Source organism: Carettochelys insculpta, chromosome 19 (assembly GCF_033958435.1).
Source record: "Carettochelys insculpta isolate YL-2023 chromosome 19, ASM3395843v1, whole genome shotgun sequence".
In the NCBI taxonomy this organism is placed as follows: Eukaryota; Metazoa; Chordata; order Testudines; family Carettochelyidae; genus Carettochelys; species Carettochelys insculpta.
The window spans coordinates 23,970,589-23,986,505 of record NC_134155.1 but is presented as its reverse complement, the minus strand read 5'-3'; the positions used below and the strand labels follow the sequence as shown (position 1 = coordinate 23,986,505).

The 15,917-nt window shown below is 61.7% G+C and overlaps 1 protein-coding gene across 1 annotated transcript in view; it reads right to left on the bottom strand.

Annotated features, from left to right (window-relative positions):
* TMEM132E (transmembrane protein 132E) overlaps positions 1-15,917 on the bottom strand; it is a 179,487-nt gene that overhangs the window by 36,611 nt on the left and 126,959 nt on the right. Inside the window, exon 2 of the mRNA XM_075013680.1 lies at positions 1,309-2,209. Within this exon, the coding sequence (XP_074869781.1) occupies positions 1,309-2,209 (901 nt within the window). The remainder of the gene's footprint in view (positions 1-1,308; positions 2,210-15,917) is intronic.

Here is a 15,917-nt window from a genome sequence, read left to right as displayed (position 1 = left end):
CACTCACCAGTGCTGAATAGAGGGAAACAATCACTTCTCTAGATCTGCTGGAATTAATCCTCCTAATGCACCCTAGTATGCCATTAGCTTTCTTGGCTACAAGGGCACACTGTTTACTCATATCCAGCCTTTCATCCACCAGAACCCCTAGGTCCCTTTCCACTGTACTGCTGCTGAGCCAGTCAGTCCCCAGCCTATAACAATGCTTGGGATTCTTCCACCCCAGGTGCAGGACTCTACATTTCTCCTTGTTGAACCGCATCAGATTTCTTTTGGCCCAATCCTCCAATTTATCCAGGTCATTCTGGATTCTCTCTCTACCCTCCAGTGTATCTACCTCTCCCCCTAGTTTTGTGTCATCTGCAAGCTTGCTGAGGGTGCAACCCAGTCCCTCATCCAGGTCATTAATAAAGATGTTGAACAACATCAGCCCCAGAACCGAGCCTTGCGGCACTCTGCTTGAAACCAACTGCCATCCAGATATCGAGCCACTGACCACCACCCCTTGGGCCCGATTGCCAAGCCAGCTTTCTATCCATCTTACAGTCCCAGGATCCAATCCACACTTCCTGAACTTATGGGCAAGAAGGTTGTGGGAGACCGTATCAAAAGCTTTGCTGAAGTCAAGGTATATCACATCCTCCCCATTGGCTGTGTCCTTGCCGGGCACCCACGGAGCTGGGCTGACCCCCAGCACTGGCAGCAGCCGCACCTGGCTGTACCCCAAACCCTGCCGAGATCAGCCATCGGCCTTCTGCAGTGCCATCTCCTCCATGCCTCCCTCCAGAGAGCATCAGAGCCAGCAAGGGACCTGGGGAGGCTGCAGTCAGCCCTCCACCCTGCCCTCAGGGAGTTAGTTGCGCAGGGACATCTTCCCAAATATCCCACGCTCAGGAGGAGTCAGGGAGCCACCACTGCCCTGCTGTCCGCCCAGTTCCTCGGGGACATCCTCATGGGGACGTGCTATGTAACAGCCAACTGTGACGCTTCCTGACAGCACCCCTGCGCCCACCGGACGGCCTCATGAATCCCCTCAGGGGATTAAACACTCGCCTGCCCACCGTGGAGCCTGCCCCCTGCACGGGCAGAGCCAGGCTGCTTCCCACACCAATGGGAGTCAGCACCGGAAACCCTTTTCCCACACAGTGGAAATGCAGCCTGCTCTGGGGAGGAGCACTCCAGCAAGGGCCCTGTGCACAGCAACATGCCCGGCAGTGCGACACCTCCCAGGTGCAGGCATGCGGGTGCGGCGCCCGGCCCAGGCGTGCAGCAGGGGGGAAGGAGTGCTCAGCCCCGGGCTGGACGTACCTGAGCGTGAAGTGCTCCACGCTGGAGTTGCCCATCAGGTAGAGCAGGATGCTAAGCACCTCGCCCGGCTTGAGCGGCTTGTCTGGCAGGCGGATGAAGACGTTGCCGTCCAGCCGGTGCTCCTGCATCAGCTGGGCGGGCGGGGGCTGGTGGAGGCTGATGCTGCCGATGCGCAGCAGGGGATGCTGCGTGGGGCCCTCGGTGCGGGCGGCAGCACCCCCCCGGCGCACGGCCGTCTCTCCCGGGCACTCCCCAGCCCCGTCAGGCGCGTGCAGCGTGTAGTAGAGCTCCACCGGCTGGCTCTCGGCGCTCAGGTCCAGGGCCTCCGGCACCTTCCTCCTGGCCAGGGGCACGGCGGAGGGGCCGAACCAGGCATGGGGCAGCTCGGCCTGCACCAGGCAGGTGGCCAGGCTGCCCCGCAGGCGGCAGGAGCTCTTGATCTCGTGGGCCTCACGGAAGGCGTGCAGCCGGACGCAGGGCAGCCGCTCAGTCCCATGGAAGTCATCCCAGTCCCTGCCCGCCACGTAGAAGAGCACCTGGACCATGGGCTGGCTGGCCAGCACCTGCGGCTGGATGATGAAGGCTCGCACCTTCCAGTTGAAGGTGAGGCAGTCGGGGATCTCCAGGGTGCTGGAGGGCTGCAGCTGCTCCTTGGGCAGGACTAGCCCCGAGCTGAAGGGCCCCAAGGAGACATTGAGCACGGGCAGCTCCTTGGTCTGGAACACCACGAAGGGCTCAGCGCGCTGCAGGGGCGAGCTGGTGTTCCCGCCTGCCCCCACCTCCTTCAGGAAGAAGGCCAGGCGCGTGTTGGAGAGGCGATAGCTCACAGGCAGGGTCGCGGCCGCGGCGGGGGGCCAGGGCTCCAGGGGCTCCGAGCTGGGGGCTGGCGCCTTGCCCTGGGCTGGAAACAGGACAGAGAACAGCGGGGTTAGGGACAGGACAGAGTGACAGGCGCCATGTGCATCACCATGCCTGGCACATGCCAGGCCCAGCCCTCCCCGGATGCCTGCCTCTGCCACTGGCCCGCCCCCAATGTGCCCCTCACCTCCCAGCACTCCGTCGGCAGCACTGCGACTGCCTGCCAACCACAAAGTGCTTTCCCATGTGGGCTGGTACACCATCCCCATTGCACAGATGGGAAAACTGAGGCTGTCTTGGCTGTTCTTTCTGCTTGGTTTATAACCGCCCCCAACCCGCTCGCCGACCACGTGGCCAAGGGAGCGCTGCTATGGGGCACCAGCAGCACAGAACTCACAGCCTGGGCACAGAGACAAAGGTCGGCAGGACCCAGCAAACAAAATCCACTCGGTGCAGTGCCTAGAACCCGCCCACCCGAATCCCAGCCACAAGGGCCTCTGAAGTGCTGAAGATCTGTGCAGGCCCTTGCGACATGGGTGCCCTCTGCAGTCTGGGTGTTCTGACCTGCTAGCCATTGGTGTTCTCGCACCAGCTGGCCCCCGGCAAGCACCCCGTCCAACAGAGCATCGGCAGCGGGGGCCCCCAGTGCAAGCGTGTGAGTTCACACCATTGCAAATGGGAGGTGAAGAAACACCTGGCCTGTGACTCGGGCTCCGAGTGGTGACTGTAATACACCTACTGACTAACGTACAGCACCCAGCACAACGGGGCAGCCAGGTGCTGCTAAAATCCAGACAACAAGAAGGCCCAGTGCATTTTGTGCAGAGCTAGAGCTAAATTCTGCAGCAGGACTCTGGCTGCTGCCGCCTCTGGCAGATGGGGGACGCCGGGGAAGCTTCCCTAGAACGAGGAGGTTTTTAATGAAGCAATTATGTAAATAAGCAGCAGACTCAGCCCAGCCGCCCCCAGGAGTGTGCCTTTGATCTGCCAGGCAACATGCACTGCTCTCCCCTTTCCTGCCGGGCTGGGGCAGGGCATGGGGCTGGCAGCTCCAAGCAGCAGCTGGCAGGGGTTGGGTGCCGGAGGAGGTAGGCAGGCTTTGTGGAGGCCAGCGGAGCCAGAGCCAGAGGGCACTTTAAATGGGCAGGGGTAGTTAGCGGCTCTGGTGCACGGGGGAGCTGGATGTTGCAAACTCCACTCTCCTCCCCAGGTGCAACCAAGCCCGAAGTCGCAGCCGTGGCCGTGCTCAGCAGAAGGAAATGGAGCAGCTGGCTGGGGGCCGGGGCTGCTGAGCCGCCAGCCTTCTTCCCAGGGCTTCCAGGCCAGCATCCTGCCTGCACTGTGCAACCCTGGGCTGGGGTGGGAATACGGAGGGGCTGGAAGGCCCGGCTGAACCAGGAGCCATGGAGCTAGGGGCCCGGTGCTCCCAGACGGTGCCAGCCCACCAGGTGACAGCGGGTGGCTGAGCTGGCAGGGAAATCCAGCAGGTTTCTGCCAGACACGGAACAAACTCGAACCGAGAGAAGCTGCTATGGTGACGGATCGGCAGCCTCCTTCCGTGGAGCTCTGACCCATGCGCCAAGTCCTGGGCGCAGGCTGGCTGCAGACTCAGGCACACGTCGCTGCCTGACCGCGAAGGGGAGGCACCGAGGGCCAGGTCTGTCAGGGGTAAACTGAGGCAGTGCCGTGGAAGGCAGCTGGGAGTCAAGGGGAGGGTGGGGGGCTGCTTTACAGCTGTGGAGCAGGGACCCACTGTGGGCTCTCCAGTGCCAGCTCTACTAAGTCACTGCCAAGGGAGAGGGGCAGAGGAGCCCACAGCTAATCCCTGAGCTCCAGCAGATGGGCAGAACCACAAGCCATCCAGCCTCACCGCCCGGGGGAGAGCTGGCTGGGCTGCCACCGAGCTAAAGACCCCCAGCGCCTGCGGTACCACAGCACCCAGCTAACAACCCCCAGCGACTTCGGTACCACAGCACCCAGCTAACGACCCCCAACCACTGCGGTACCACAGCACCCAGCTAACGACCCCCAGCACCTGCAGTACCACAGCACCCAGCTAACAACCCCCAACCACTGCGGTACCACAGCGCCCAGCTAACAACCCCCAACCACTGCGGTACCACAGCGCCGTTAACAACCCCCAACCACTGCGGTACCACAGCACCCAGCTAACAACCCCCAACCACTGCGGTACCACAGCGCCCAGCTAACAACCCCCAACCACTGTGGTACCACAGCGCCCAGCTAACGACCCCCAGCGCCTGCAGTACCACAGCACCCAGCTAACAACCCCCAACCACTGCAGTACCACAGCGCCCAGCTAACAACCCCTAACCACTGCGGTACCACAGCGCCCAGCTAACGACCCCCAGCGCCTGCGGTACCACAGCGCCCAGCTAACGATGCCCAGCGCCTGCAGTACACACAGCATCCAGCTAACGACCCCCAGCCCCTGCGGTACCACAGCACCCAGCAAACGACCCCCAGCACCTGCAGTACCACAGCGCCCAGCTAACGACGCCCAGCGCCTGCAGTACACACAGCACCCAGCTAACGACCGCCAGCGCCTGCGGTACCACAGCACCCAGCTAACGATCCCCAGCCCCTGCGGTACCACAGCACCCAGCTAACGACCCCCAGCGCCTGCGGTACCACAGCACCCAGCTAACGACCCCCAGCGCCTGCGGTACCACAGCACCCAGCTAACGACCCCCAGCCCCTGCGGTACCACAGCACCCAGCTAACGACCCCCAGCGCCTGTGGTACCACAGCGCCCAGCTAACGACCCCCAGCGCCTGCGGTACCACAGCACTCAGCTAACGACCCCCAGCCCCTGCGGTACCACAGCGCCCAGCTAACGACCCCCAGCCCCTGCGGTACCACAGCACCCAGCTAACGACCCCCAGCCCCTGCGGTACCACAGCACCCAGCTAACGACCCCCAGCCCCTGCGGTACCACAGCACCCAGCTAACGACCCCCAGCGCCTGTAGTACCACAGCGCCCAGCTAACGACCCCCAGCACCTGCGGTACCACAGCGCCCAGCTAACAACCCCCAGCGCCTGCGGTACCACAGCACCCAGCTAACAACCCCCAGGGCCTGTAGTACCACAGCACCGAGCTAATGACCCCTGCGCCTGCGGTACCACAGCACCCAGCTAACGACCCCCAGCACCTGCGGTACCACAGCGCCCAGCTAACAACCCCCAGTGCCTGTAGTACCACAGCACCGAGCTAATGACCCCCAGCACCTGCGGCACCACAGCGCCCAGCTAACGACCCCCAGCCCCTGCGGTACCACAGAACCCAGCTAACAACCCCCAGCGCCTGCGGTACCACAGCACCCAGCTAACGACCCCCAGCACCTGCGGTACAAATAGCACCCAGCTAACGACCCCCAGCCCCTGCGGTACCACAGCACCCAGCTAACAACCCCCAGCCCCTGCGGCACCACAGCACCCAGCTAACGACCCCCAGCACCTGCAGTACCACAGCACCCAGCTAACGACCCCCAGCACCTGCAGTACCACAGCACCCAGCTAACGATGCCCAGAGCCTGCGGTACACACAGCACCCAGCTAACGACCGCCAGCGCCTGCGGTACCACAGCACCCAGCTAACGATCCCCAGCCCCTGCGGTACCACAGCGCCCAGCTAACGACCCCCAGCGCCTGCGGTACCACAGCGCCCAGCTAACGACCCCCAGCGCCTGCGGTACCACAGCACTCAGCTAACGACCCCCAGCCCCTGCGGTACCACAGCGCCCAGCTAACGACCCCCAGCCCCTGCGGTACCACAGCACCCAGCTAACGACCCCCAGCCCCTGCGGTACCACAGCACCCAGCTAACGACCCCCAGCCCCTGCGGTACCACAGCACCCAGCTAACGACCCCCAGCCCCTGCGGTACCACAGCACCCAGCTAACGACCCCCAGCGCCTGTAGTACCACAGCGCCCAGCTAACGACCCCCAGCACCTGCGGTACCACAGCGCCCAGCTAACAACCCCCAGCGCCTGCGGTACCACAGCACCCAGCTAACAACCCCCAGGGCCTGTAGTACCACAGCACCGAGCTAATGACCCCTGCGCCTGCGGTACCACGGCACCCAGCTAACGACCCCCAGCACCTGCGGTACCACAGCGCCCAGCTAACAACCCCCAGTGCCTGTAGTACCACAGCACCGAGCTAATGACCCCCAGCACCTGCGGCACCACAGCGCCCAGCTAACGACCCCCAGCCCCTGCGGTACCACAGAACCCAGCTAACAACCCCCAGCGCCTGCGGTACCACAGCACCCAGCTAACGACCCCCAGCACCTGCGGTACAAATAGCACCCAGCTAACGACCCCCAGCCCCTGCGGTACCACAGCACCCAGCTAACAACCCCCAGCCCCTGCGGCACCACAGCACCCAGCTAACGACCCCCAGCACCTGCAGTACCACAGCACCCAGCTAACGACCCCCAGCACCTGCAGTACCACAGCACCCAGCTAACGATGCCCAGAGCCTGCGGTACACACAGCACCCAGCTAACGACCGCCAGCGCCTGCGGTACCACAGCACCCAGCTAACGATCCCCAGCCCCTGCGGTACCACAGCGCCCAGCTAACGACCCCCAGCGCCTGCAGTACCACAGCACCCAGCTAACAACCCCCAACCACTGCGGTACCACAGCACCCAGCTAACGACCCCCAGCCCCTGCGGTACCACAGCACCCAGCTAACGACCCCCAGCGCCTGTGGTACCACAGCACCCAGCTAACGACCCCCAGCGCCTGCGGTACCACAGCGCCCAGCTAACGACCCCCAGCGCCTGCGGTACCACAGCACTCAGCTAACGACCCCCAGCCCCTGCGGTACCACAGAACCCAGCTAACGACCCCCAGCCCCTGCGGTACCACAGCACCCAGCTAACGACCCCCAGCGCCTGTAGTACCACAGCGCCCAGCTAACGACCCCCAGCACCTGCGGTACCACAGCGCCCAGCTAACGACCCCCAGCACCTGCGGTACCACAGCGCCCAGCTAACGACCCCCAGCGCCTGCGGTACCACAGCACCCAGCTAACGACCCCCAGCGCCTGCGGTACCACAGCACCCAGCTAACGACCCCCAGCGCCTGTAGTACCACAGCGCCCAGCTAACGACCCCCAGCACCTGCGGTACCACAGCGCCCAGCTAACGACCCCCAGCACCTGCGGTACCACAGCGCCCAGCTAACGACCCCCAGCGCCTGCGGTACCACAGCACCCAGCTAACAACCCCCAGGGCCTGTAGTACCACAGCACCGAGCTAATGACCCCTGCGCCTGCGGTACCACAGCACCCAGCTAACGACCCCCAGCACCTGCGGTACCACAGCGCCCAGCTAACAACCCCCAGCGCCTGTAGTACCACAGCACCGAGCTAATGACCCCCAGCACCTGCGGCACCACAGCGCCCAGCTAACGGCCCCCAGCCCCTGCGGTACCACAGAACCCAGCTAACAACCCCCAGCGCCTGCGGTACCACAGCACCCAGCTAACGACCCCCAGCACCTGCGGTACAAATAGCACCCAGCTAACGACCCCCAGCCCCTGCGGTACCACAGCACCCAGCTAACAACCCCCAGCCCCTGCGGCACCACAGCACCCAGCTAACGACCCCCAGCCCCTGCGGCACCACAGCACCCAGCTAACGACCCCCAGCACCTGCAGTACCACAGCACCCAGCTAACGACCCCCAGCACCTGCAGTACCACAGCACCCAGCTAACGATGCCCAGAGCCTGCGGTACACACAGCACCCAGCTAACGACCGCCAGCGCCTGCGGTACCACAGCACCCAGCTAACGATCCCCAGCCCCTGCGGTACCACAGCGCCCAGCTAACGACCCCCAGCGCCTGCGGTACCACAGCACCCAGCTAACGACCCCCAGCACCTGCAGTACCACAGCACCCAGCTAACGATGCCCAGAGCCTGCGGTACACACAGCACCCAGCTAACGACCGCCAGCGCCTGCGGTACCACAGCACCCAGCTAACGATCCCCAGCCCCTGCGGTACCACAGCGCCCAGCTAACGACCCCCAGCGCCTGCGGTACCACAGCACCCAGCTAACGACCCCCAGCGCCTGCGGTACCACAGCACCCAGCTAACGACCCCCAGCCCCTGCGGTACCACAGCACCCAGCTAACGACCCCCAGCCCCTGCGGTACCACAGCACCCAGCTAACGACCCCCAGCGCCTGTCGTACCACAGCGCCCAGCTAACGACCCCCAGCGCCTGCGGTACCACAGCACTCAGCTAACGACCCCCAGCCCCTGCGGTACCACAGCACCCAGCTAACGACCCCCAGCGCCTGTAGTACCACAGCGCCCAGCTAACGACCCCTGCGGCACCACAGCACCCAGCTAACGACCCCCAGCCCCTGCGGCACCACAGCACCCAGCTAACGACCCCCAGCGCCTGCAGTACCACAGCGCCCAGCTAACAACCCCCAGCGCCTGCAGTACCACAGCACCCAGCTAACAACCGCCAGCGCCTGCGGCACCACAGCACCCAGCTAACGACCCCCAGCGCCTGCGGTACCACAGCACCCAGCTAACGACCCCCAGCGCCTGCGGTACCACAGCACCCAGCTAACAACCCCCCGCGCCTGCAGTACCACAGCACCGAGCTAACGACCCCCAGCGCCTGCGGTACCAGAGAACCCAGCTAACGACCCCCAGCGCCTGTGGTACCACAGCACCCAGCTAACGACCCCCAGCACCTGCGGTACAAATAGCACCCAGCTAACGACCCCCAGCCCCTGCGGTACCACAGAACCCAGCTAACAACCCCCAACCACTGCGGTACCACAGCACCCAGCTAACAACCCCCAGTGCCTGTAGTACCACAGCACCGAGCTAATGACCCCTGCGCCTGCGGTACCACAGCACCCAGCTAACGACCCCCAGCACCTGCGGTACCACAGCGCCCAGCTAACAACCCCCAGTGCCTGTAGTACCACAGCACCGAGCTAATGACCCCCAGCACCTGCGGCACCACAGCGCCCAGCTAACGACCCCCAGCCCCTGCGGTACCACAGAACCCAGCTAACAACCCCCAGCGCCTGTAGTACCACAGCACCGAGCTAATGACCCCCAGCACCTGCGGCACCACAGCGCCCAGCTAACAACCCCCAGCCCCTGCGGTACCACAGCACCCAGCTAACAACCCCCAGCCCCTGCGGCACCACAGCACCCAGCTAACGACCCCCAGCCCCAGCGGCACCACAGGACCCAGCTAACGACCCCCAGCGCCTGCAGTACCACAGCGCCCAGCTAACAACCCCCAGCGCCTGCAGTACCACAGCACCCAGCTAACAACCGCCAGCGCCTGCGGCACCACAGCACCGAGCTAACGACCCCCAGCACCTGCAGTACCACAGCACCCAGCTAACGACCCCCAGCGCCTGCGGTACCACAGCACCCAGCTAATGACCCCCAGCACCTGCAGTAGCACAGCACCCAGCTAACGACCCCCAGCGCCTGTGGTACCACAGCACCCAGCTAACGACCCCCAGCACCTGCGGTACCACAGCACCTAGCTGATGATCCCCAGCACCTGCAGTACCACAGCACCCAGCTAACGACCCCCAGTGCCTGCGGCACCACAGCACCCAGCTAACGACCCCCAGCGCCTGCAGTACCACAGCACCCAGCTAACGACCCCCAGCGCCTGCAGTACCACAGCACCCAGCTAACGACCCCCAGCGCCTGCGGCACCACAGCACCCAGCTAACGACCCCCAGCGCCTGCGGTACCACAGCACCCAGCTAACGACCCCCAGCACCTGCGGTACCACAGCACCGAGCTGATGATCCCCAGCACCTGCAGTACCACAGCACCCAGCTAACGACCCCCAGCGCCTGCGGCACCACAGCGCCCAGCTAACAACCCCCAGCGCCTGCAGTACCACAGCACCCAGCTAACGACCCCCAGCGCCTGCGGCACCACAGCACCCAGCTAACGACCCCCAGCGCCTGCGGTACCACAGCACCCAGCTAACGACCCCCAGCGCCTGCGGTACCACAGCACCCAGCTAACAACCCCCCGCGCCTGCAGTACCACAGCACCGAGCTAACGACCCCCAGCGCCTGCGGTACCAGAGAACCCAGCTAACGACCCCCAGCGCCTGCGGTACCACAGCACCCAGCTAACGACCCCCAGCACCTGCGGTACAAATAGCACCCAGCTAATGACCCCCAGCCCCTGCGGTACCACAGAACCCAGCTAACGACCCCCAGCGCCTGCGGTACCACAGCACCCAGCTAACGACCCCCAGCCCCTGCGGCACCACAGCACCCAGCTAACGACCCCCAGCCCCTGCGGCACCACAGCACCCAGCTAACGACCCCCAGCCCCTGCGGCACCACAGCGCCCAGCTAACGATCCCCAGCCCCTGCGGCACCACAGCGCCCAGCTAACGATCCCCAGCCCCTGCGGTACCACAGAACCCAGCTAACAACCCCCAACCACTGCGGTACCACAGCACCCAGCTAACGACCCCCAGCACCTGCGGTACCACAGCACCGAGCTAACGACCCCCAGCACCTGCAGTACCACAGCACCCAGCTAACGACCCCCAGCGCCTGCGGTACCACAGCACCCAGCTAATGACCCCCAGCACCTGCAGTAGCACAGCACCCAGCTAACGACCCCCAGCGCCTGTGGTACCACAGCACCCAGCTAACGACCCCCAGCACCTGCGGTACCACAGCACCGAGCTGATGATCCCCAGCACCTGCAGTGCCACAGCACCCAGCTAACGACCCCCAGTGCCTGCGGCACCACAGCACCCAGCTAACGACCCCCAGCGCCTGCAGTACCACAGCACCCAGCTAACGACCCCCAGCGCCTGCAGTACCACAGCACCCAGCTAACGACCCCCAGCGCCTGTAGTACCACAGCACCGAGCTAACGACCCCTCTGCCTGCGGTACCACAGCACCGAGCTAAGGACTCCCAGCGCCTGCGGTACCACAGCACCCAGCTAACGACCCCCAGCGCCTGCAGTACCACATCACCCAGCTAACCACCCCCAGTGCCCTGTGGTGCAATGCTGCTGAGCTACCGACCCTCCAGTGCCTGGTGGTGCCACGGAGCCGAGCTAAGGCAGGAAAGTGGCTGTGGATAAGGAGCAGCTCCCTGGAGTGCTGGTGAGCAGACGGGCCCATGTGAACATCACGCTGCCTGCAGCGTCCCCCTGCACTACCAACGGGGAGCGGCACGACCTTACAGCAACAGCTCTTCCTGCAGAACCGCCGCCTCCGAGAGTCCGTCTCTTGCAGCAAACCCTGCGGCTCTGCCCGGGGCCTCGCCGGCTGCTGGGGTCCATGTTCCAGGGCTGGACAGCACACAGCCCGGCCCCTCCCTGTGAGCTCCCTCTCGCTGCGCCCGGGGCAGGGCCTGGAAGCAGATTCCCTCGGAGCGAGGGTGGAGCGGAGCAGCATTTCATGCCTGCGATCCAATCCCGGGGGGGGTAAAGGAAAGCCTCCCTTTGGCCCTGGGGAGAACGTGCACCCACCCAGGCACATGAGGAGGGGGCTCTGGTGTGACCTGGGAATCTCTGTGCCTGGGGCTTGGCTCACACCAGTTTCACCCTGCCCCAGCCGGAGGGGTAAATTGGATCCCTTTAACTCATAAGCCCACAACCCAATGCTTGAGGCTCCAGCTTCCGGAGTCCTGTGACCACACCAGACTTTGCACTTGCAATTGGAAAACCTGAGGTCAGACCCTAGCCTGGGGGAGGGTGGTGAAAAGCTCACAAACGTGACTCCATCCAGCGACATCCGCCTGAGTCTCGGACAATTGCTTGGGGAGGTGGGGGAAATGCCCACAGCATCTCAGTGTGGCATCAGGACCTGGCCCCCTCCAATCCCAGCCCAGCAGAGGACTGCGCGGGACAGATGACAAAAGATGGAGCAGGCTCAGACCACAACCCAGCAGATCCAGGAGGGAGTCCTGGAGGGGGGCTTTCCCCCCACCCCCATCTCTGCGGGGATCTGATCGCATGATGCCTGTTGTATCCTTGAAGCACATCCTTGGTGGAAGTGAATGAGCTAGATCCAAGCCAGGGTGGCAGAGTCACCGTGCAGGAGAGACAGGCCCTGAGTTCAGAGGCGCTCGACTCATGGACAGGCAGACAGGCCCATCCCAATCTGTCTGGGGAGAAACGGACCCATTCACGCCAGGGAATGAACCCAGCAATGATTCTCACCTACTCAGCTTCCTTCCCTCCTTGGGCCTCAAACCAGGTCATTGGTCAGCTGTTTAGTAAGTAGATCTTGTCTATATTGCTGCCTGTTGGCTAAGCAGTGGGTCAGGGAAACCCACGGGAGCCAATTCCTGCTGCCACCAGGCTGAGTAACGTGTCTGGCCTGACGCATACAAAACAGCCAGCCAGGACAACACGTGGCTCAGGCCCTAAGGGAAGGCACAGCGCCAGTCGGGGCACTTCCTTCTGACAGACCTGCGAATGCAGACGGCAGCAGACACATGGGAAACGCCCAGCTGTACGAGCACGCTGCAGAATCGGGAACCACGGTGAGCCCCGTAGTCCCCCCAGGTGGCTCCCTGAGTGGCCACTGAGCTTTGGGGAAACGGATGTTTACTGACATTTACCGGTCCAGATCTCACCCTTCTAGCCTGGGGACTACGGGGACTCCGCAGTCGACAGATGAATTTGATTTTCTCATCTGCTGGAATTACCGCGCGAATGGCGGAAGGGAACCCCCTGTGTGCGATTACACTGGTTTTCTCCCCAGGCCTCACAAACCCTTGCTCACAAGCTGTCTGGGGTGAGGGCTGTAGTACTGTCACACAGAGAGGACACCGGCGGAGGACAGCTGACAGACCAGCATGGGTAGGACTAGCGGAGGGACCCCGGGCCAGGTCCCCAGCTGGCCTGAATCCTCTTCATGTCCCTGACTCCAGCAGAGCCCAGGGGAATGGACTCTGCTCATTCCTCTCCTAGGGCAGGGAAACCCACGGGAGCCAACTCCTGCTGCCACCAGGCTGAGCAACGTGTCTGGCCTGACGCATACAAAACAGCCAGCCAGGACAGGCTCCCTTCTTCCTCCACTCACGGCTACGCGGAGCTCCCGGCAGCATTCCGCGTCCAATGCCCTGTACAGCTCCCTGGGTGACTTTCGGCCTGGGGCTCAACTAAGGGTGTTGCTACCAGCGACACAGGAAGGCCTGGGGGTGCCACGGCTCAGTCTGCCCTGCAGAAGAGCCCTGTTATGCTGGGACGCTTGTCTCTTTCACTTGCAGAAGCTGGTCCTGTAGAAAACCTTCTCGCGCTCCCATGATGGGACTGATGCAGCCACAACAGCAGTGCAATCATTCCATGCAGGCTGACTCTAGAATTTGCCTTCTTGACCTGCTGCGGCTGGGAATCCCCCAGGCTGATCCCAAGCATATGTATCAAATGATGGGGTCTAATTAGCTGTCTCCACTTGAGAGAGATCTTGGAGTTATGGTGGGTAGTTCTCTAGAAAACATCCATGTGTAGCAGCAGCAGCCAAAAAAGCCCAACAGGGTGCTGGGAATCATTACGAAAGGGACAGAGAATAAGACAGAAAATATCATATTGCCTCTTTACAAATCCCTGGTACACCTCCGGCTTCAATACGGTGTGCGGACGTGGCCCCTTGTCTCATAAAAGAAGTATTTTAACTGGAAAAGGGTCACAAAAGGGCAGGAGAAAGGGGGAGGGCTTTGAAGTGGCTGCCGCGTGAGGAGAGATTAAGAAAGCTGGGACCTTTCAGCTTGGAAAAAACACGGCTAAGGAGGGCTGTGACTGAGATCTACACAATCAGGGCTGGTGTGAAGAAAGGACAATAAATAAGGATGTGCTCTTTACTCCTCGTAACACAAGAATGAGGGCTCACCGATGGAATTAATGGGTAGCAGGTCTCAATGAACAAAAGGACGTTTTTTCCTTTATGTAGTGCACAGTTAACCCGTGGAACTCCTTGCCAAAGGGTGTTCGGAAGACCAGGACTTTAACAGAGTTGAAAAGAGCCAGATAAATTCACAGAGGACAGATCCATCATTGGCTGCTAGCCAGGGTGGGCAGGGATGGGGCCTGCACCAAGAACTTTGCAATTGTATATGCAGGGGTACTCGCAGGCTTGCCAGGTCCTTGAGCAAAGGGGGGAGCTCTGTGCTTCTACAACGGGCAGGGCCTCAGGCAGAAGCAGCAGCACTAGGACAGCCGACCCTCAGCGCCACCTCAGCTGCACCACACTGCCCCCTGCCCTCAGCGCCACCTAAAGGAACGTAAGAAGATGATCCAGAACCTAACGGCAAGAATGAATCATCATCTGGAAACCTGCTTATTGGGCGAAAATGATGTGGCTGAAGATGTGGCCATGGCTGAGTGGATCAGTATTCTTGCCTGCAAGTTAAGGGCGTATGGATTGGATAAATGGACTGTAAGGGGGACAGAAAATTGGCAAGATGATCGGGCACAGCAGGTAGGGATCAACAGCTCTATAGCTGGCTGGTGGTCAGTTTCAAGTGGGGTGGCCCAAGGAGCAGTTCCAGGGCCAGTATTGTTCAACGGCTTCATTAACGACCTGAATGAGGGGCTGGAGTGCACCGTGTACAAATTTGCAGATGACACTAAGCTAGTGGGTGAGGTAGATACACTGGAGGGTAGGATAGGGTCCAGAGTGATCAAGATAAATTGCAGTCCTGTGGCACCTTATAGACTAACAGATTTTTTGGAGCATAAGCTTTTGTGGGCAAAGACCTGCTTCATCAGATGCAAGAAGATACAGACTAACATGGCTACCTCTCTGATACTGGTTAAATTGGAGGATTCAAATCTGAAGAAGTTCAGCAAGGACAAGTGCAGAGTCCTGCACTTGGGACAGAAAAATCTCAAGCACTGTTACAGGCTGGGCACCGACTGGCTAAGTAGCAGTGCAGCAGAAAAGGACCTGGGGATTACAGAGGATGAGAGGCTGGATATGAGTAAAGAGTGGGCCCTTGTAGCCAAGAAGGCTAATGGCATATTGGGGTGCATGAGGAGAAGCGTTTCTGGCAGATACAGGGAAGTTACTATTCCCCTCTATTCTACACCAGTGAGGCCACATCTGGAGTATTGTATCCAGTTCTGGGCCCTGCAGTATAGATAAGATGTAGATTTGCTGGAGCAGGTTCAGTGGAGGGCAACAAAAATGATTCGGGGGCTAGAGCACATGACCTATGAGGAGAGGCTGAGGGCTTTGGGGTTATTTAGTCTGCAGAAGAGAAGAGTGAGGGTGATTTGACAGCAGCCTTCAACTTCCTGAAGGGGAGCTCTAGAGAGGCTGGAGAGAGGCTGTTCTCAGTGGTGACAGATGGCAGAACAAGGAGCAATGGTCTGAAGTTACAGAGCGGGAGGTGTAGGTTGGGTATTAGGAAAAACTATTTCACCAGGAGGTGGTGAAGCACCTAGAGATGTGGTGGAATCTCCATCCCTAGAGGTTTGTAAGTCCCAGCCTGACAAAGCCCTGGCTGGGTGATTTAGTTGGGGTTGATCCTGCTTGGGGCAGGGGGCTGGACTCGATGACCTCCTGAGGTCCCTTCCAGCCCTGGGAGTCTGTGATTCTGTGAAATTGCACCGTTTTTTAAACCAGTCTCACAATTTTGGAGGCTCTGACTGGTGATCCTTGAGCGGCTGCCGCTGGCTGTGCTTGGAGAACACAGCACCCCTGAGCTTTGGGGGTGAATGTCCCTCCCAG